Source organism: Balaenoptera acutorostrata, chromosome 5, assembly GCF_949987535.1.
Source record: "Balaenoptera acutorostrata chromosome 5, mBalAcu1.1, whole genome shotgun sequence".
Lineage (NCBI taxonomy): Eukaryota > Metazoa > Chordata > Mammalia > Artiodactyla > Balaenopteridae > Balaenoptera > Balaenoptera acutorostrata.
The window spans coordinates 67,375,454-67,398,001 of record NC_080068.1 but is presented as its reverse complement, the minus strand read 5'-3'; the positions used below and the strand labels follow the sequence as shown (position 1 = coordinate 67,398,001).

General features: G+C 39.1%; 1 protein-coding gene across 5 annotated transcripts in view; it reads left to right on the top strand.

Moving 5' to 3' along the window:
• Positions 1–2,994: 2,994 nt before the first annotated feature.
• The window catches only part of EXOC1 (exocyst complex component 1), a 60,835-nt gene continuing 41,281 nt past the window's right edge, over positions 2,995–22,548 (top strand). Inside the window, exons 1-5 of one of the 5 annotated variants that reach the window (XM_057546694.1) lie at positions 2,995–3,125; positions 7,206–7,339; positions 11,138–11,268; positions 18,661–18,820; positions 21,695–21,715. In XM_057546694.1, the coding sequence (XP_057402677.1) occupies positions 7,216–7,339; positions 11,138–11,268; positions 18,661–18,820; positions 21,695–21,715 (436 nt within the window). In that variant the 5' untranslated portion in view covers positions 2,995–3,125; positions 7,206–7,215. Of the gene's footprint in view, positions 3,126–3,280; positions 3,298–5,257; positions 5,321–7,205; positions 7,340–11,137; positions 11,269–18,660; positions 18,821–21,694; positions 21,716–22,548 lie in introns of those variants that run through there. The other 4 variants (XM_057546695.1, XM_057546696.1, XM_057546697.1 and 1 more) reach the window with 4 other exon arrangements.

Below are 22,548 nucleotides of genomic sequence, written 5' to 3'. Positions count from 1 at the left end.
GCTGAGGAAACAACCTATATCAGCTGATGTACTGGCCCAGGGTGAAGGGAGGTTAGGATGGATAGTAGAGGAGGGAGTTAATGAAAACAAGCATGGTACTGGCATCAGTGTAGCAGCAGGGACTGAAGCTTATTCCACCAACTCTCTTATGTTAAGTCTTCGCAGAGATAGTAGGTGGCCATCACCTTGAAGGGGACTCTGTAAAAGACCAGACGTAACGAAGGGCCAAGCAGATGTAGAGGTACAAAGAGTGGACTGAGGGCTTCCCTGGTGGCGCAGTGGTTGAGAATCTGCCTGTCAATGCAGGGGACACGGGTTCGAGCCCTGGTCTGGGAAGATCCCACATGCCGCGGAGCAACTAGGTCCGTGAGCCACAATTACTGAGCCTGCGCGTCTGGAGCCTGTGCTCCACAACAAGAGAGGCCACGATAGTGAGAGGCCTGCACACTGCGATGAAGAGTGGCCCCGCTCGCCACAACTAGAGAAAGCCCTCGCACAGAAACGAAGACCCAACACAGCCATAAATAAATAAATAAATAAATAAATAAATAAATAAACCCAAAGTTTGGGGAAAAAAAAGAGTGGGCTGAAATGGACAGCATCTGTGTATCCTCTGCCACCACCTCAAATCCTTTCAGCCTCTTATTCCAACCACTGCTGCAGCAAACTTTTCTGAAGAGAGTTTGATGAACTTTGGGCAAGTATGACATGACTGCACCTCTCTTCTTCCTCAGGACTCCTCTGATGTGGAAGTCAGCTTGGCATTCACAATTGTGCATTTGGGAAGTGTGGAGTAGGTAATGGCCAGGGGCATTAACCTTTGATCAAAGGGAGACAGGAGCTGACAGATAAATACCTCTTCCATTCTGGCTTTCAGTAGACAGTTTTGCGAATCATCTCACGAAGCTTCCCAGAAAGTCCTAAGGGATCAAGAAAACATTCAGATATGGTGATGACGAACTCAATAACACATCCTTATACTGCCTCTCCCTCTTCCTTGTTTTACTTCCCCTCCCTCTTCTCTCACTCTTGCTCCCTGCTATCAAAGCCCCAAATAAAATACTGCACATAAGCCTTTGTTTCAGCCTCTACTTTGAGGGGAATCCAGGAGGGGAGGGGAGAAAGGAGAATTTAATTTTTAGAAATTTTTAAATTTTAGTTTGAGATGCCTAACGGACATCCGAGTGGAAGTGTTGGGGAGGCAGTGGATACACAAATCTGGAGTTCACGTTGTAAAGCAACTATATTGCAGTAAAAATTAATTTAAAAAACCAAAAAACTAGAGAACAACAACAACAAATCTAGAGTTCAGGGAAGAAGTCCAGGCTACTGAAAAGCAATTCACTTCCCAACTTTGAAGAGGGCTGTAAACATACAGGTTAAAAAAAAAAAAAGGAAGAAAAGAGGAAGAAAAAAAAGGACAAAATAGCACATGCAATTGTCATATAAAGAGTGCTCACAGTAAGCATTCTGAGACTGAGCAGGAAGGACCCAAGAGGTCTTTCTAAAGATCAGATCAGATCCTGCTCTTAAAAGGGAAGTCATTCAATGAAACTGAAAAGCATTTCAAGTAGCATTGACTAGAGCATATTGATCTCAGTAGCAAACAGGTCCCTACTATGTCTGCTGATTTTTCCACCAAATTATATCTTCAGCTAAACACTGAAAGATACTTTGCACAGCTCATTTGTCCCTTCCTCAGTGAATCCATCTTGACAGAGTGAGTTACACCCTCTTTCGCATTCCTATGGTGCTACATCTCTTTTTTTCTACTTTTGTTGTTTAGTTTACCACACTAGACTGTAATTTATCCCTCTATTTAATTCTGTCTCTCCAATGACGGTGTGTCCCCTTCTTAGTGGTATCCCTGTCTTTGTATCTCCAGCACCTAATACAGTGCCCAGCATTGAGGTGGCTCTGTTTTCAAATGAACGAATGCTTGCATTGAATGGGTCCCTGAAGAACCCTTGCAAAGGACGGTATTGAGCTAGAGCAAAGAAATCGCTCTTCTGAATTACCAGCACATTTATCTGACCTGTATCTCTCTTTGGTCATTTATTTTGTCTTATTTTATATGTATTTGCATGTATACCTTGTTTGGCCCTACCATACCGGGAACATCTTCAGGGTGAGATTCATGTCTGAATCACCTCTGCACCTCGATCAAAGTGCCTGGCATAAAACAGGTGCCAAACATATGGAATAAATAAACCACTTGCCTTGCAACCAGCAACACTGGCATCACCTGTGCTTCTCAAACTTAAACGTGCACAGGCGTCATCTTAAGGCGTTAAGATGTAGATTACCATTCAGTAGCTCTGAAGTAAGCCTGAGAGGCTGCATTTTCTAAAGAACCCCCAGATGATGCCCAAGCAGCTGGTCCACAGACCACATTTTGAAATACCAACGTCACTGTATCAATGGTTCTCCAACATAGCTGCATATTAGAATTTTCCCCAAAGATGTGAAAAGTGCTGGTGGGAACTTCCCTGGCGGTCCAGTGGTTAAGACTCCCCCCTTCCACTGCAGGGGGTGCGAGTGTGATCGCTGGTGGGGGAACTAAGATCACGCATGCTGCGGGCCTAAAAAAGTAAAAAAAAAAATTTTTTTAAGTGCTGGTGTCTTGGTCCCCCCCGTCCCCCCCCCACACTCTGATTTAACTCATTTAAACTCTCCATGCCATAAGCAGCAAGTATCTAAACAGAGCTTTACGTGTGCAAAAAAGAAAACATGTAATCGCATCTCTTCTTAAATGAACTGCTGAAAACAGCTGAATAAATAACTCTTCAAGAGAAACTAACACGCGGCACCAAACGCCCCAGCTCCCGAGTCAGTCTCCGAGCGACGAGGTCCAGCCCCTACCTGTTCTAAACACTCCCCTACGGCGAGACCTGCCCACCCGCCCTCGCCAAGGCCACTGCCGCGACTCCTTCCGGCTCTACCCGACCGATTTCCGGCGTGGAGGCTGGTCACGTGCCCGGATACGGGAGGTGGGGCCGATCCGCCGCTTCCGGTTCGCCGCTCGACCGAGGGGCGCGTCCTCGTAGCGGTGTCCGCTCCAGCCTCGTCCCATTTCTGTTGTGGAGGACCCGCCTCGGCACAGGCGGGCTCGGTCCGGCCTTGCGGTAAGCCTTCGGCCGCGGCTGCCGGGCAGTCCTGGCGGCGGCGCACCGACGAGCGGACGGGTGGACGCCAGGGTCTGAGGCGGCTCCTCAGTTCCGCTGCTGACCCAGCACCGGGGGGTCGGGTGCCGCTCCCTCCGCCGTCAGGGCCCCCCTTTTTTTCCGGCCTGTCTGGGTAAGACGCAGAGTCCGGTAGGAGCATCCCCCGCCCCGGGGGGCTGGGAGGGCAATCCTGACACCCCTTTCCGGTTCCGCCCATGAAAACCAGATTTCACTGTAAAAAACGGCCCTGATCCGTTTGCTCTCTGGCGTGAACCAGGAGGGGTCCAAATCCACATTTTCTTCTAAATCTTTTAAGTGCATTTCCCTGGCTCCAGGCATCGTGTTCTCGTCTGGACGACAGTGCTCCACGCGCTAAGATGTCTCGAGAGCATCCAGGGCCCAGCCCACACTCACTCACTGACATGGCACTCCTACTGACAAGTTACCTGCCGCACCCTGTAATGATCCAGCTGAATTTAAGGAAGAGAGCCAACGTAGAGTTTTGTGGCTGACTGCCACTGGAACATGGTCAGACATGGGTTCTTAAACCTGGGAAATAGTTTTGGAGGACGTCTAATGGTTCATTCACTGACTTACAAAAAATGTGCTGTAAAGACTCAGAGTTAATCACTCCACCCTGAGAACGTAGATGCCATTGGAGGCATGGCTCTTCCTGTCTTCATGGACGTATCTGTCATATACACCACCGTAACCTAGAATTGTGCCTGGCACTTCGCAGGCATCGATATTTGCTGAATGAATGAGAGTCGCATAGTGCTTTTCATTGTGACTACCTTCTTTATGAACTCTGCCCAGTCCAGTCTTGTTTTACCACTTACCATGCAGTCAGTCCTTTGCTTTTGGCCAAAGAGGGACTGGGTGGTAGATGCTGACCACTATTAGTCATTCATTTAACCAGTTTTTACTATTCAGTTCAAGTTACCACAAGAGGTATTTGTTGACTACCCACTAATAAAGGACACAGAACTATGCTAAAACACCCCCCATCCCCCCTTTCTTTCAAGAGAGTTGTTGAGATCCAGGAGCTTGTGATTTTATGAACCAGGTGGACAGCAAGTGCTTGATTGTTTAGTAAATGCAGTAAGTGCTGTAGCAGTTGAGAGGAGAGATCAGTTTGGATTAAGATCTTTATTGAATCAACTTCATATAAATTATGGAGTGTAATTAGGGTTTGGATACATGATACTCCCTGCATGGAAAAGTTCCTAAGCAAAGATTTAAAGACCAGAATGAACAGAGAGCTTGGAGTGGAAGGTTTGTATTTGGGAACATTAGGAAAAGGTTGAGCAAGGGCATATTGTGATGAAAGCTATGTTTTATTATTATTTGTCGAGAGTTTTGTGGTTGTAGAAGCTTGCAAAGAGATAACCAGATGCTGTGGTGTTTAATAGATGTGGTTGATGTGAACCTGGGTTAGTGTGTTGGCAGCAGGAGCAGAAAGGATAAATTATGTGTAGATGAAGGAAAATCAGCAGAATGCTTTAGTTGTCATGTTATTTGGTGCTGTCATTTTGGTTAATTTATTAAATGCCTGGTATGTCTTTGCCAAGTTCTTGGAATGCAAAGATGAATAAGACGTGGTCTTGCCTGCAAGGAAATACTTTTAATGGGGGAGAGAATACAACTAGCTAGACAATATGGTTTATAAGTGCTATGTTAGCAGAATAGAGGGAAATAATTAGAGAAGTAGGAAAGGATTTTTTTTTTCTTTGAGTGTGTGACTACTTCACAGAAGAGGTGACATTTCAGCAGGATCTTAAGGATGAATTGGAATTTCCCAGGGAGAAAAGAATTTCAGGAAAAAGAAATTGCACAAACAAGAGCCTAGAGACAGAAAAGCAAACTGGCCAGTATCCAGCGTGGCTTGGGCATAGGATAGAGTTGAGCTTTTAACACAGTGTGTAGGCCCTAGAACATATTAAGGGGTAGTAACATGGACATTTTATAATAGGTGGAATGGAGGTTAAGATGGGTGAAAATGTAGAGAGATGAAGAAGAAAGCAGTTGGGGAAACTTGCTCTTCATGGCTTCTATATTCTCTGCAGGGTAGACGGTGAAGTCATTTGCAGAGAGGGAGGAGGCTGACACTAGAGTTGGGGGTTGAAGGAGAGAAATAAGGATTTGCAATATTGATGGTGAGTAGGAAGAGGAATCACCAAAGAAGGTGTTACGGAATTGCTGAGCAACTTTGAAAGTTTAGCTTTGATTGGATTTAAATATTTGTAATGAGTGCAATGAACATGGATATGAGGCCTTCTTAAATGGCATATGGTAGCCAAGAGAAGTAGAGAAAAAAGACAGTTTGTGGAGATTGGTGAACTGAGTGAACTGGTCTACAAATGGAGCAAGATCATTGAAGGGGATGGTGTGGGTGTAGGGAAATGAACACTGCCTCCAGGCTAGGTTGGAAAAGAAACTAAGCTTGGAGAGGCCAGATGGACTAGGAGAACAGGAGGGGGGGAGGCCGTCAGGAGACTAGAGGCAGAGATGAGGAGAAAGAGGGATAGAAGTGCGATTTTTGTGAGAAAAGCAATTTTTTGAGTTGGAGTAGGGATAGAAGTTTTCCAAATTGAGTAAAATATAGGAGATACCTATAGTTCACAAAAGTGTCCGTGTGTTTTAAAAATTCACTCTAAGTCATTTATTTAAAACTCATAATTTCTTCATTTTCCCATAGAAGCAGTGTTAGAACTAGGAGTTAAATTTCCTAAGCAAGCTCACACGTATGAAATACTATACATCTGCATTGGAAATAATAATGTATATACACACGAATATATATATACAGTATATTCAAAAAATAAAGTTGCAGTGAGTTTTTTTCCAAATATGTAACTTAAGTTATATTTGAAGAAAAATGATTAATATACCATAAAATTCACCCTTTTTCAGTATGTAATTCAGTGGTTTCCAGTATATTCAAAGGGTTATAAAAATATCACTACTATCTAATTCAAGGACATTTTCATCACCCCAAAAAGAAGCCCCATACACATTAGCAGTCACTCCCCATTCCTTCTTGCCCTCAGCCCCTGGCAACCACAAATCAATCCATCTATATGGATTTGTCTACTCTGGACATTTCACATGAATGGAATCATAAAATATGTGGTTCTTTGTAACTGGCTTCTTTCAAGTAGCATCATGTTTTCAGGATTCACTGATGTTGTAGTATGAGTACTTTGTTCCTTTTTTATGGCCAAATAATATTATACTGTATGGATATATTTCATTTTGCTGTTCATCAGGACATTTGAGATGTTTCCACATTTTGACTATGGTGAACAATACTGCTATGGACATCTATGTACACGATTTTGTGTGGACATATGTTTAGCAGTTCTCTTGAGTATATAACTAGGAGTGGAATTGCTGGGTCATATGGTAAACCATGTTTAACTTTTTGAGGAACCACCAAGCTGTTTTCTGAAGTGGCTGCAGCATTTTATAGTCACCAGCAATATATGAGACTTCCTTTTTCTCTACACCTTTACCAACACTTGTCTTTTTAATTTTAGCCATCCTAGCGGTGTAAAGTGGTAGGTATCTCAGTGTGGGTTTGATTTGCATTTCCCTAATGGCTAATGATGTTGCGCATCTTTCCATGGGCTTATTGGCCATTTGTATCTCTTCCTTGGAGAAATGTCTATTCAGATCCTTTGCTCAGTTTTTAACTGGGTTACTTGTCTTTTTATTGTTGAGTTGTAAGAGTTCTTTATATAGGAAATTTATATTTGAAGATTGGGCGTGGGTTTTTTAATTTTTTCCTAAATTTTTAAAAAATATTATAATATTTGGTGAACACTTCCAAAGATTTTAGAGTTTGATATCACTGGTTCTCTAATTTCTTTTCCAAACATACAGCTTTTTATTTTTATGATGTAGGTGTACTAATGTATTAAATCATTCATCCTACACTTATTTGCCATAAGTAAGATCATTTTTTAATCCTAAATGGAACAATGTAAGATAGAACGATTTTGAGAATGAGTATAATATCTATACTCTGAATTTTTTCAGCTGAGTAAAGATGACAGCAATCAAGCACGCATTACAAAGAGACATTTTTACACCAAATGACGAACGCCTGCTGAGTATTGTCAATGTCTGCAAAGCAGGAAAAAAGAAAAAGAACTGTTTTTTGTGTGCCACAGGTGGGTATCTAGTAAGTCAAGGTTCTTGTTTGGCATTCTTTTATTCCCTAGGGGTCATTTCCTCATTGTTTAAAATATTCTCGGACTTCCCTGGTGGTCCAGTGGTTAAGAATCTGCCTTCCAGTGCAGGGGACATGCATTCGATCCCTGGTCAGGGAACTAAGATCCCACGTGCCACGGGGCAGCTAAGCCTGCACAGCACAACTAGAGAAGCCTGCGTGCTGCAACGAAAGATCCTGCATCCCACAAAGAAGATCCTGTGAACTGCAACTAAGACCTGATGCAGCCAAATAAATAAATTTTAAAAATTTAAAAAATAAAAGAATGACCATGTATCACTTTTAAAAAAAAAAGAAATTCAATTTAAAAAATAAATAAATAAAATTAAATATTCTCATTGTTTCTGTGATTGGAAAATTGGGCCAACAAATTCGTTTTTTTTCAATTGTCTTTAAGTAAATCTTGAGTAGACACAAAAATTTTTTTTTTAATTTATTTATTTTATTTATTTTTGGCCCCATTGGGTCTTTGTTGCTGCGCACGGGCTTCCTCTAGTTGCCGCGCACAGGCTTCTCATTGTGGTGGCTTCTTTTGTTGTGGAGCACGGGCTCTAGGTGCTTGGGCTTCAGTAGTTGCGGCACTCGGGCTCAGTAGTTGTGGCTCAGGGCTCTGGAGCACAGGCTCAGTAGTTGTGGCGCACAGGCTTAGTTGCTCCGTGGCGTGTGGGATCTTCCCAGACCAGGGATCAAACCCGTGTCCCCTGCATTGGCAGGCAGATTCTTAACCACTGCACCACCAGGGAAGTCCCACAAAAGTATTTCTGTAACATACATATAAGGTGTGAACACTTATATATACCACTATCCAGAATAAGAAGAATTTTACCATTACCTTTGAGGTCTCCTGTGTGCCCTGCCCTGCTCCCATTCCCTTCCCTCCCTCATTAAGAGGTAGCTAGTGTCCTGAGTTTTGATTTACTCTTTCCTTGCTTTTCTTTATCATTTTACCATATGTATTTGTAATCTCGAATATACATTGTTATATTTGCGTGTCTTTGAACTTCACATAAATTGAATCATAGCACAGGTATTCATTTGTGACTTTTTCCACTCAACAGTATGTTTGTGTTTGTGAGTGTTATCTCTTGATTTTCTCCCATAGCTGTAATTCTTTCATTTCTACTGCTGTGTAGTATTCTACTCTGAGAGTACTGCTGTTTACTTACCCATCCTACCAGGGATGACCAGGAGGTTTGTTTCCAGGTTTCCTATTCAGGCAGCACTTCTGTGAGCATGTTTGTCCTTGTCTGCCAGTGTACACAGGCAAGAATCTTCTAGGGTAGACACCTAAATGTGAGATTGCCGGGTCATAGGCAGTGAATGGTCAACACTACCCTAATACCAGATTATTTTCAAAAGTAGTTGTACTGGTTTTCACTCCCACAAGCAGTGTGTGTTTCAGGTTCTCCACATCCTAGTCTAAACTTGGTTTTGACAGACTGTTGTTTCCAATCTGGTGGGTGTGAAATAGAATCTCATTGTGGTTTTAAATTGCATTTCCCTAAGTAATAATGAGATTGAGCCTCTTTTCATGGATTTATTAGCCATTAATTTTCTTGCCTAAGAAATTTGCCTGTTTAAGCCTTTTACTCGTTTTTCTATTCTGTTGGTCGTCCTTTTACTGATTTCTTTAAGTTCTGCATGTAATTTGGATACCAATTTGTTGGTTGTATGCATCCCAGTTTATGGCTTATCTTTTCACTTTTTGTGATGCCTTTTAATGAAATCAGATTAATCAATCTGATCATTTATGGCTTCCCCTTTTTGTGTCTTATTTAAGATGTCCTTCCATACCCTGGAGTAATAAAAGTATTCTATATTACATTCTATAAGTTTTATAATTTTACCTTTCGCATTTCAGTCTTTGATTTACCTGTGTCTGTGTTTATAGTGATGAGTGTGAGTGTGTTTGTTTCTGGGTCCTTTCTTATATCTGGATTTTATGTTGTCTTGTGGGTATTTTGTTTTTTCATCTGAATTTTAGAATCAAGTCCCAAATTTTGTTGGGATTTTGATTGGAATTGTTTTGAATCTATAGTTCACTTTGGAGAGAACTTGCATTTTATGATATTAAGTCTTCTGTTCGTGAATATGGTGTGGTTCTCCGTTTATCTTGGTCTTCTTTAATGCCTTGCAATAAGGTTTATAGTTTTAAAGACTTTCAATAAGTTTTATAATTTTATTATTATTATTTTTTAAATGTTTATTTATTTATTTGGCTGCGCTGGGTCTTAGTTGCAGCACGAGGGATCTTTGTTGCCACATGCGGGATATTTAGTTGCAGCATGTGGGCTCTTAGTTGCGGCATGCGGGATTTAGTTACCTGACCAGGGCTCAAACCTGGGCCCCCTGCATTGGGAGCACGGAGTCTTAACCACTGGACCACCAGGGAAGTCCCAAGTTTTATCATTTTAAAGGCTTTGTACATGTGTTATATTTACCCCTAGGTATTTATTTATTCCTAGATTTTTAATACTATCGTAAATAATAACTCTTGTTAGTATTAATACATTTTTAAGACTTTATTTTTTTTAGAGCAGCTTTAGGTTTATAAGAAAATTGAGAGGTAGGTACAGAGATTTCCCTTATGCCCCTTTCCCCACACATGCATAGCCTTTCACTTTGTTAACACTACTCACCACAGTGGTACATTTGTTACCAAGAATGAACCTACGTTAACAAATCATAATCACCCAAAGTCCATAGTTTACTGTAGGTTTCACTCTTGGTGTTGGGTTTGGACAAATGGATAATGTCATATAGAGTATTTTAACTGCCCTAAAAATCCTCCGTGCTCTGCCTGGTCATCTCTTCCCCAATCCCTGGCAACCACTGATTTTTTTACTGTCTCCACAGTTTTGCCTTTTCCAGAATGTCATATAGTAATTGGAATCAAATAGTATGTAACCTTCCCAGATTGGTTTCTTTCACTTAGTAATATGCATTTAACTTTCCTCCATGTGTTTTCATGGCTTATAGCTCATTTCTTTTTAGTGCTGCATAACATTCCATTGTCTGGATGTACCACAGTTTATTTATCCATTCACCTACTGAAGGACATCTTGGTTGCTTCCAAGTTAGCAGTTATAAATAAAGCAGCTATAAATATCCATGTGCAGATTTTTGTGTGGACATATGTTTTCAGCTCCTTTGTGTAAATACCAAGGAATGCAGTTGCTGGATAATATGGTAAGAGTATGTTTAGTTTTGTTAGGAAACTGCCAAACTCTCCTCCAAAGTGACTGTACCATTTTTAATTCCCACCGTCAGTGAATGACAGTGCCTGTTGCTTCGCATCCTCACCAGCATTTGGTGTTGGCAGTGCTCTGGATTTTGGCCATTCTAATAGGTGTGTAGTGGTATCTCCTTGTCATTTGAATTTACGTTTCCCTGATGGCATATGCTGTGGAGCATCTTTTCATATGCTTATTTGTGGTCTATATATCTTCTTTGGTCGGGTGTCTGTCAAGGTCTTTGGCCCATTTTTTTAACCTGAATTTTTTTTCTTATTTTTGAGTTTTAAGAGTTTTACTTCTCAAGTAATCTGCCTCTGACCTTCTTAGTCTGATTTAGATTCTTCCATTAGTATTCTGTGTATTCCTCAGTCATAGCATTTGTTATGAAATACTATTCCTGTTTTAGTATTGTGTCCAGGCACCTGACAGCTGTGTTTGCCATGAATGAATGAAGAATGAGGAAATGAATAATGTCTCTAATGAAACTGTGTTTTATTCAACAGTGACAACGGAACGCCCCGTGCAGGTGAAGGTGGTCAAAGTCAAGAAATCTGATAAAGGAGATTTCTACAAAAGGCAGATTGCTTGGGCCCTTCGAGACCTTGCTGTGGTAGATGCCAAGGACGCTATTAAAGTATGTTTTTGTCAGTTCTTTGACATGAATTCAGAAAGTGTCTTTCATTTTATAACATAGTATGTTGTCTTCTAAGATGATCTAAACTTGTTTTGTGACCCAGTAGTTCACCACCTAACCAGCAATTAGTCTAAAGTGTATTATCCAACCTTCCATTCTCTCACTTCTCATTCGCAGGCTACTTAATATAAGTATGTATGTAAGCTGGTTTCATTGTTTGTGCTTTTTTTTTTTTTTGAGCTACAATTATGTTTGTTCACAAGCTACATAACTAGAGCAAAATAACCTTGACTGTACATTTCTATATTTAGATTAGGTATACTTAGTATAAAATCCATAAATTAGTATGGATTTTAAAGTGGTGTGTTGTGTGAGTAGTTTTTTAAAAAATCATTGTTTTGGTAAAACCTAGTTCAGAAATCACAGAAAATATAACCAAAGTGAATCTTCCTTAGGTAGTCCTTAAAAATAATGTAGGGGCTTCCCTGGTGGCACAGTGGTTGAGAGTCTGCCTGCCAATGCAGGGGACACGGGTTCGAGCCCTGGTCTGGGAAGATCCCACATGCCGCGGAGCAACTAGGCCCGTGAGCCGCAATTACTGAGCCTGCGCGTCTGGAGCCTGTGCTCCGCAACAAGAGAGGCCGCGATAGTGAGAGGCCCGCGCATCGCGATGAAGAATGGCCCCCGCTTGCCACAACTAGAGAAAGCTCTCGCACAGAAATGAAGACCTAACACAGCCATAAATAAATAAATTAAAAAAAAAAAAAATAATGTAGAATCACCAGCTGAGGCAGCCAAGCTGGCCCTCTGAAGCTATGGTTTGAATAATGTGGCTCAAGTGATGGCAGTGATAGTGAGTTTCACCCCTTATTTTAAGGACTTTGAAGAATAAGATATAAGACATTAAATAAGATATTAAAGAATAAGATACCTTACACCTTAAGTCACACTCAAACTCCAGGAAAGTTGAATAATATGATAATTGTGATAAAGGGCCACCTTTATTCCTGACAGTTCAAGGCTTTTCACAGCAATACCCTTTTTTTTAAAAAAAAAGAGAAATAAAGTAGAGCCCCTCAGGTTAAAGTAGGTGCTTCTTCCTCTTCAGCCTCTCTAACCCTGCCCCTCATCTTCCTCTGCAGCCCAGAGGCACCTCCAGAGCTCTAGGGAATGCCTTGCACCACATCTACTGTACTGTGGATGGGGCTGATAGCAAGGCTTACAGTACTGTAACTACATGTGCCCGTTGACTGAACTCTACAAGTCTCATACAGTGATTAAAAAGGCACAGAGAAGTGAAAACTACCTTTGTAGAGCAGTCTGATAAAATAAAAGTCTGGTTTTATGCTGACCTGGTTACAAACCTCTGAGGAACTAAAAGCTGGACAGCATGACAGGCAGTTGGGTCAGGTGCAAGAAGATTTTTTTAATGAAGCAGAAACAGCTTTAGGAGAGTCCTGCATATCTGTAGAGTTGAGATTTCTTCCAAAATGTAAAGAATGCCTTTTCTTTAAATATTTTAGGCAAACTGGGCCTTTGCATTATTCCTAAAAAGCACCCAGTTTTTAGAAAATTGTGGGATGTGGAAAACGGGGTCTGGCAGGGGCTTTGAATGTGGGTGCGTGTATATGTATTTGGAAAGAACATGAAAATGAGATTGTTAAAAACACTTCAATTATTTAATAATTTCTGTTATTACGAGAAGGATCAAGAGTAGAGATTTTCTGTTTAAGACAAAATACTTCAAAGGCTTTTTAGAAATTCACCTTTATTAAAAAGCCTTTTTCTCTTCAATAGTTCCACACTTCATAACCCCATTGACTTGTGTAATTCGTTAACATTGCTGAATGCTTATTTGAATGCTTTCCTCAGCTGACACCTCATTGCTGACTTGCTTAATGGATTTTTTTTCATTTTATGCAGGCACCTTGATGTGTGTATGCTACATATGGATATAAAACATAAAATTTTTATACATAGCTTAACATTAGCCATTTTGCATCACACATTAATAATTTTTTTAAAATTTTATTTATTTATGGCTGTGTTGCGTCTTCGTTGCTGCATGTGGGCTTTCTCTAGTTGCGGTGAGCGGGGGCTACTCTTCGTTGTGGTGCACGGGCTTCTCATTGTCGTGGCTTCTCTTGTTGCGAAGCACGGGATCTAGGCACGCAGGCTTCAGTAGTTGTGGCACATGGGCTCAGTAGTTGTGGCTCCTGGGCTTAGTTGCTCCGCGGCATGTGGCATCTTCCCAGACCAGGGCTCGAACCCGTGTCCCCTGCATTGGCAGGCAGATTCTTAACCACTGCGCCACCAGGGAAGTCCCTGCATCACACATTGATTTGTGTGAGTGTTGCTGCTGGAGCAGTCAGCCTCTTTTATGGCATTATGTGAAATATTCCCAGGGAGGAGATCATTTCCCATCAAGCTTCATATGAGTTGCCAAGACTCTTAGATTTCTTTATAAATACTAATGCAATTTTGTTTTTGAATTTTTGAATTTTATTTTATTTATTTTTTTATACAGCAGGTTCTTATTAGTCATCCATTTTATATACATCAGTGTATACATGTCAATCCCAATCTCCCAATTCATCACACCACCACCACCACCACCACCCCCCTCCGCCGCTTTCCCCCCTTGGTGTCCATACATTTGTTCTCTACATTTGTGTCTCAATTTCTGCCCTGCAAACCGGTTCATCTGTACCATTTTTCTAGGTTCCACATATATGCGTTAATATACTATATGTGTTTTTCTCTTTCTGACTTACTTCACTCTGTAGGACAGTCTCTAGATCCATCCACGTCTCTACAAATGACCCAGTTTCGTTCCTTTTTATGGCTGAGTAATATTCCATTGTATATATGTACCACATCTTCCCTATCCATTCATCTGTCGATGGCCATTTAGGTTGCTTCCATGACCTGGCTATTGTAAATAGTGCTGCAATGAACATTGGGGTTCATGTGTCTTTTTGAATTATGGTTTTCTCTGGGTATATGCCCAGTAGTGGGATTGCTGGATCATATGGTAATTCTATTTTTAGTTTTTTAAGGAACCTCCATACTGTTCTCCATAGTGGCTATATCAGTTTACATTCCCACCAACAGTGCAAGAGGGTTCCCTTTTCTCCACACCCTCTCCAGCATTTGTTGTTTGTAGATATTCTGATGATCCCCATTCTGACTGGTGTGAGGCGATACCTCATTGTAGTTTTGATTTGCATTTCTCTAATAATTAGTGATGCTGAGCAGCTTTTCATGTGCTTTGTGGCTGTCTGTATGTCTTCTTTGGAGAAATGTCTGTTTAGGTCTTCTGCCCATTTTTTGGTTGGATTGTTTGTTTTTTTAATATTGAGCTGCATGAGCTGTTTATATATTTTGGAGATTAATCCTTTGTCCGTTGACTCATTTGCAAATATTTTCTCCCATTTTGAGGGTTGTCTTTTCGTCTTGTTTATGGTTTCCTTTGCTGTGCAAAAGCTTTGAAGTTTCATTAAGTCCCATTTGTTTATTTTTGTTTTTATTTCCATTACTCTAGGAGGTGGATCAAAAAAGATCTTGCTGTGATTTATGTCAAAGAGTGTTCTTCCTATGTTTTCCTCTAAGAGTCTTACAGTGTCCAGTCTTACATTTAGGTCTCTAATCCATTTTGAGTTTATTTTTGTGTACGGTGTTAGGGAGTGTTCTAATTTCATTCTTTTACATGTAGCTGTCCAGTTTTCCTGGCACCACTTACTGAAGAGACTGTCTTTTCTCCATTGTATATCCTTGCCTCCTTTGTCATAGATTAGTTGACCATAGGTGCGTGGGTTTATCTCTGGGCTTTCTATCCTGTTCCATTGATCTATGTTTCTGTTTTTGTGCCAGTACCATATTGTCTTGATTACTGTAGCTTTGTAGTATAGTCTGAAGTCAGGGAGTCTGATTCCTCCAGCTCCGTGTTTTTCCCTCAAGACCACTTTGCCTTTTCGGGGTCTTTTGTGTCTCCATACAAATTTTAAGATTTTTTGTTCTTGTTCTCTAAAAAATGCCATTGGTAATTTGATAGGGATTGCATTGAATCTGTAGTTTGCTTTCAGTAGTATAGTCATTTTCACAATATTGATCCTTCCAATCCAAGAACATGGTATATCTCTCCAACTGTTGGTATCATCTTTAATTTCTTTCATCAGTGTCTTATAGTTTTCTGCATACAGGTCTTTTGTCTCCCTAGGTAGGTTTATTCCTAGGTATTTTATTCTTTTTATTGCAATGGTGAATGGGATTGTTTCCTTAACTTTCTCTTTCCGATCTTTCGTTGTTAGTGTATAGGAATGCAAGAGATTTCTGTGCATTAATTTTGTATCCTGCAACTTTACCAAATTCATTGATTAGCTCTAGTAGTTTTCTGGTAGCATCTTTAGGATTTTCTATGTATAGTGTCATGTCGTCTGCAAACAGTGACAGTTTTACTTCTTTTCCAATTTGTATTCCTTTTATTTCTTTTTCTTCTCTGATTGCCGTGGCTAGGACTTCCAAAACTATGTTGAATAGTGGTGAGAGTGGACATCCTTGTCCACATTTACCTTTTTTTAAAAAAAATTTATTGAAGTATAGTTGGTTTACAATGTTGTGTTAATTTCTGCTGTACAGAAAAGTGATTCAGTTATACATATATATACATTCTTTTTTTTTAATGTTCCTTTTATTTACTTATTTTTTTTAATTTTTATTTATTTATTTATTTTTGGCTGTGTTGGGTCTTCGTTTCTGTGTGAGGGCTTTCTCTAGTTGTGGCGAGCGGGGGCCACTCTTCATCGCGGTGCGCGGGCCTCTCACTATCACGGCCTCTCTTGTTGCGGAGCACAGGCTCCAGACGCGCAGGCTCAGCAATTGTGGCTCACGGGCCTAGTTGCTCCGCGGCATGTGAGATCTTCCCAGACCAGGGCTCGAACCTGTGTCCCCTGCATTGGCAGGCAGATTCCCAACCACTGTGCCACCAGGGAAGCCCAACATTCTTTTTCATATTCTTTTCTACTATGGTTTATCACAGAATATTGAATATAGTTCCCTGTGCTATACAGTAGGACCTTGTTTATCTAATCTATGTATAATAGTTTGGATCTGCTAATCCCAAACTCGCAATACATCCCTTCCCCACCTTTCCTCCCCCTTGGCAACCGCAAGTCTGTTCTCTATGTCAGTGAGTCTGTTTCTGTTTCACAGATAAGTTCATTTGTGTCACATTTTAGATTCCACATATAAGTGATATCATATGTATTTGTCCTCCGTCTGACTTACTTCACTTAGTATGATACTCTCTAGTTGCATCCATGTTGCTGCAAATGGCATTATTTCATTCTTTTTTATGGCTAAGTAGTATTTCATTGTATATATGTACCACATCATCTTTATCCATTCATCTGTCGATGGACATATAGGTTGTTTTTCTGTCGTGGCTGTGGTAAATAGTGCTGCAGTGAACATTGGGGTGCATTTATCTTTTCAGATTATAGTTTTGTCCAGGTGTATGCCCAGGAGTGGGATTGCTGTATCATATGGCAACTCTATTTTTAGCTCTTTGAGGAACCTCCATACTGTTTTCCATAGTGGCTGCCCAATTTATAATGCAGTTACCTTTTCGTTGTAAATGAAAGTTCTTAATCTTTTGTCACTTTAATTCTGCTTATTGAGCTATAAATTCATTAGTACATCCATGCTACTGTAATATGATTGTACCATAGGTAAGTCTTGATCCCTAAATTATCCCACATCTTCACAGTGAAAGTCATATCACTTTCCTTGCCTACTTATGGTCTTTATTACATTTTATTCCCCCTAAATAACACTTCAAATTAATTGAATACATGATTAGCCTTCTATAGAACATTAAAAACATTTGAGCCTATTTTTAATTCCTTGGATGTGAAGAAAAGTATACATCCATATGTTTTCATATTTTATACAGTGGTCAAGTAGTTCTAAATTCAAGGGAGAATATCAAGGCATGAAAATATTTCTGTAATGTGGCTTAAGAGACATGTAGAGAGCATAGTGCAGCTCTCTCACACCAGTTGAACTTCTTTTTCATTTGAAAGGACCTTAAAAGGCCAGTATTTTTTACTTTTGAGACACCTTTATTTGTTCTGTATTTTCAGAATTGTAAACAGGAGCAGTCCCTGCTTTTCACCTCATTTGTTCTTGGAAATCACACTAGGGTATAGATTGTATTTTTTCTCACATGTTATAATGAGAAGATTCACAGCTGTGAATAATAGCACATTATCAAAGAAAAAGTATAACTCTAAAACCCCGTAGACAATTTAAAAAGAAAAATTAGGTCCACATCAAAACCAGAAACCACTGTCATCCTGTAAACTAGGAAGCTGAGACACAGGCCATTAAGTAGACATCCTATACTTTCACTCATAGACCCAAGGGGCATAGAAAGGAAATTACCAAAACACTATGTTGTTTTTAATCCAGCTTCTTTTGAGAGGTAAACAAAATTTGTGCTATAAATTGAATTCTCCGAACCATTCTCTGCAAGTCACTTAGTCGATTTTGTGTGTGTGTGTGTTTGTGTGTGTGTGTGTGTGTGTGCCGTTCTTTGCCATTTTATTATGTGCGGGTCCATGTAACCACTGCTACAATCAAGGTACAGAAGTATTACAGCACCTTAAAGAGCTCCCTCAGCTACCTCTTTATAGCACACCCATCCTCTTTCCTCCCCCCAACAATCCCTGACTCCTGACAACCACTAATCTATTCTCCATCTCATCCATTTCAAGTAGAATTTAATTTTGATTTATTTATAGGTATTGGAGAGTATCTCTGTGTAGATATTTAGGTATGACATTATATAAACATAACTTAGTTGTGCTTGTGTTGACATTACTAGTTTCAGTGAGGGAAAAAACCTTTTAGTCGATTTTTTTTTTTTTTTTGCTGCGTTGGGTCTTCATTGCTGTGCGTGCGCTTTCTCTAGTTGCAGCGAGCGGGGGCTACTCTTCATTGCAGTGCATGGGCTTCTCATTGCAGTGGCTTCTCTTGTTGTGGAGCACAGGCTCTAGGCATGCGGCCTTCAGTAGTTGTGGCACAGAGGCTCAGTAGTTGTGGCTCGTGGGCTCTAGAGCGCAGGCTCAGTAGTTGTGGTGCACGGGCTTAGTTGCTCTGCGGCATGTGGGATCTTCCTGGACCAGGGCTCGAACCTGTGTCCCCTGCATTGGCAGGCGGATTCTTAAGCACTGTGCCACCAGGGAAGTCCCCCTTTTAGTAGATTTGTAATGCTGATTTTTTTTTCCAACAACAGCTTCAACTTCTTTTTGTTTTATTGAAATATATATTTTACAATAATGAAAAGAGGTTATGATCAAAAACAGTATCTTTTGTATATTTTTATTTCAGGAAAATCCTGAATTTGATTTACATTTTGAAAAAATATATAAATGGGTTGCCAGCAGCACTGCTGAAAAGAATGCATTTATTTCGTGCATTTGGAAACTGAATCAGCGATATCTCCGGAAGAAAATTGATTTTGTCAATGTTAGCTCACAGCTTTTGGAAGGTAAAGTTAAATAAAAATGTATATGTAAAATCAGGTATATCTATAAGTGAATATATAATTTGGCATTACTCAAAGTATTTAAAACTCTGAATTATCTTTTTTGTAAAGGAATTTTAAGATAATTTTTCTTATTGCAGAAGTGATGCTTGTTCATTATAGAAAACTGATTCATTAAATTAAATGAAAATCACTTATAAACTTAATCCTCAGAGATAACTATGCATTTCTATGCATACTGAAATGCTTTTTTTAAAATAAAGAAATTTATGTTGCTACCTAACATGCGTTTTCATATAATGTTTCATGAACGTTTTCCATGTTATTAAACACTTACCCCATCATTATTTTTAATGGCACCATAGTATTCCATTGTATTGGATATACTATAATTTTTTAACTAATCACTTTAAAAAAATTTTCCAATCTTTGCTTATCTTAAACAACTCTGAGATGAATATCCTTGTAGCTGTATTTTTGTGTAGAGTGTAGGTGTAGTGTTTAAGAAACAACTCTGGAGTCAGACTGCCTGGGTTCAAATACTGGCTTTGTCACTTACTATAGCTATGTGACCTTGGGTTACTCTATGTTTCAGTTTCTCGTATGTCAGAAACAGAGATAATAATAGTATCAACTCCATAGGATTGTTGTAGGGATTGAATTAATATATGAACATGATGAGAACAATGCCAGATATATAGTAAGTACTCAATTATATATTAACAATTATTCTATTATCAGGATAAAGTCCTAAGACATGAGGTTAATTAGGGTATTTTAGATCAGTATGTCTTCAGGAATATTACTAGGGATTGTTTTGTGTTATAAGACAAAAACTCTACTGTTAATTGTTGAAAACATACAATGAGTTTTTTTTCTTTTAAAATTTCTTTTATAAAGACATGCACGTTGTGAGAAGATGGGTTCTGTATGCCTTGCAGATGCAATTTGTGTTGTATTCTTTATCTCAAAGGAAGCAATTGAAGTAACAGCAGGTGGACAGAGTTGTTGCCCCTCTTTATTGAGAAAAAAAAAAGTAGATTTGTTCTAAATTATATATTAGAAAGAAAACTTAGATTTGTCCGAAGTTGTATATTAGCATTTAAAAATAGAAGCTTCTGTCAAGTGAAACATCTGAAATTGCCAATATTCAACCATTTTGACCTATAAAAATGGCAATTTCAGATGCTTCAAACTATTCCTTGACTTAGTCATTTGCCTCTGTCCTTTCTCCATTTTGTTTTACTTAATTCCTTTGCTGTTTGGTCATCTATCTTTCTCTCCTTAAATGTAGTATTCTTGTCCATCACTTATTAATTAGTGAGGCCGTTACTGGTTTCAGGCTTGATGCTTGGAACTGGCAGAGGCAAGTCACATCTCTCAGGCCACGTGCTTCTCCCTGCAGTGGGGCTGGCCTTGTGTCGGAGACCTCAGGGTTGCCATCTCGCCAACATTAGCCTCCAGTGTCTTGGTGGTTGAGTGTGTTGAGGGAATGACCTTTAAGAAATTTATGGTAATTTTCCATGCCTTGAATAGCGGCTTAATTTGTTCTGAGTAGCTTTCTTTTTTTTTTTTTTTTAACCATTTCAGGGTTGAACATTCTGATCAGTGAATGATTCATAAGCTTTCTGTTCTGTTTTCGGATATGATGTGTTTCCAATTGTTACTTATTGCCTAAGATGTATTTTAAACCAATATATTTCATTCAGTCAACAATATGGGCAAGTACATACCTACCTGTATTTACCTCGTTAAGGAACATTACCAAAATCAATGAGAAGAGTATTGCTGTTTTTTGAGAATGAGGTGACTAGCTTTAAAAAAAGACGACATTTAATTTTTCAGGGCCTTAAACAAAGGTGTAGACATTTTTATTTTTATAAATATTACCTAATTGAGATCAATTTTAAGAATAATGAGATCCTTAAGGATCTCATTTTGAAAATCACTTTGTATAAATCAGTAACTGTTGCTTTGGTTCAATGGAGTTCATATAGTGGCTTTATTAATGTCCATAAACTTGTTTAATGTTTTACTGGACTTTAAAATCATGGCCACTAACTCCCATTTTTAAAAAAAAGTCTCTAAGCTTTGGGTTATGTTAGAAAACAAATGAGAAATTATCAACATCTCCTTTTAAGAGCTAAGTAATCATTCAAGTAAATAAGACTGTTCATTGGAAATGTTAGCAGTAGCAGCTTTAGTAGTTTTTATTGGTGACAGTTGAATGTTCGTGCTAATAATTGGGGCTTCTTAGTAGAATAAGTTTCTTAAAACAGGACTTTATTAGCAGCTGAAGTAGAGTGAAGTTTTTGTTTGGCCTTTTCTTTTTCATTCTTGCAGCCAGATTTTTTTTTAAATCATTGACTTGAATCCTTAAAAGCCAGCTTGAACTGATAATCGTGTGTGGTTTTTTAAACTGCTTCCATCTTGTCCTTTCTAACAATGTTTTATGACTAATCCGTTGTGAGGGAGTGTCCGGGTAAAGGTTTGGGCCTTGAGTGAAAATAACTAGACTAAACGCATGAGTCACAACTGGCCTATAAACAATCCCCAGGAAGTGATCTGTTTCCCAGTTTTCTCCTCCAAGGACTCGGCAGTACTGTTTCTTAAAAGACTAAGAGAAAATAGAAAGATAAATGTATTTTTAGTCACTGTCAGAAAATGAATAAGAAAGATGAACACTGGAAATTTAGCTTCTTGTGGATATTTCCAGTTTGTAGTTGTATTTGACATTGTCTTTTAAGCTTTAATGTAGCATGAAGTTCAAATGAAATATGGGTAGTATTTTTAAAATTTAAACCTGTGTACGTTTCTAGCCAGCTAATATTCTTTGCTTACTTTCCTCTGCTTTTTTCATACCTTTTTACTCTCCAGAACTGCCTAAAGTTACAGAAGGTGCGTAACACCTTTTCTTCTTATTCTATTCCATAGATTTTTATTACTTGACGTTGTTATGTACTGTTGGTTGCATATTTTATGAAATTGTGTGCAGGGAAAAGTATATTACTACAAAATCCATATGGTAATAAAAATCGATGATAGTATTCATTATTGACTTCCAAAGGGCTGTTTTATGGAAGAGAAAATACTTCTGAAGCAATTTTGATCATTTAAAATATTTGTTTATTTTTAAATATTTACTTGTGCAAGGAGCTGTACAGAATGGTTTAGGCATTCCCTGCCCCCTAGCGGCTAAGAAGCTGTCACACATGACAGTTTAACATTTCCACAGTGACTCTTTCAAAGGACTAGGAGCTCGGCGATGCCACTGTAAGGAACTTATATTTATATACTGTAATCTGTAATTGCCTGTACCAAAAGTTTTATCCCCCTCCTTTTTTTTCTGGGACATTATCTAAATCTGCCTAATTACCATTCTTAAGAGTAAACCAATTGTTACTTTGAATTAGGTGTTTTTTGTTCTAGGACAGATTAACATGTCATGTCACGCTGAATGCAAATATTCATTTTCATACAAAATAATGAATATTTCGAACATCCAGTGTTTGTGATTTTAACGTGTCACATGAGTTGATGAAAATCAGTGACTTTGTTTTGAGGTTTATTTAGGGGTAAAAATTATTTTTTTCATTTTACCTCTCTTAACCTCAAGATTTATATAAATCCCACATGCTGAGTGTATTCTCTCAAAAAACTGAACTGAGACATTTACCCAGAAAGCATCTCAGATTTGACCTCGTGGTCTTTTGTTTTGAAGCAGGAAGACA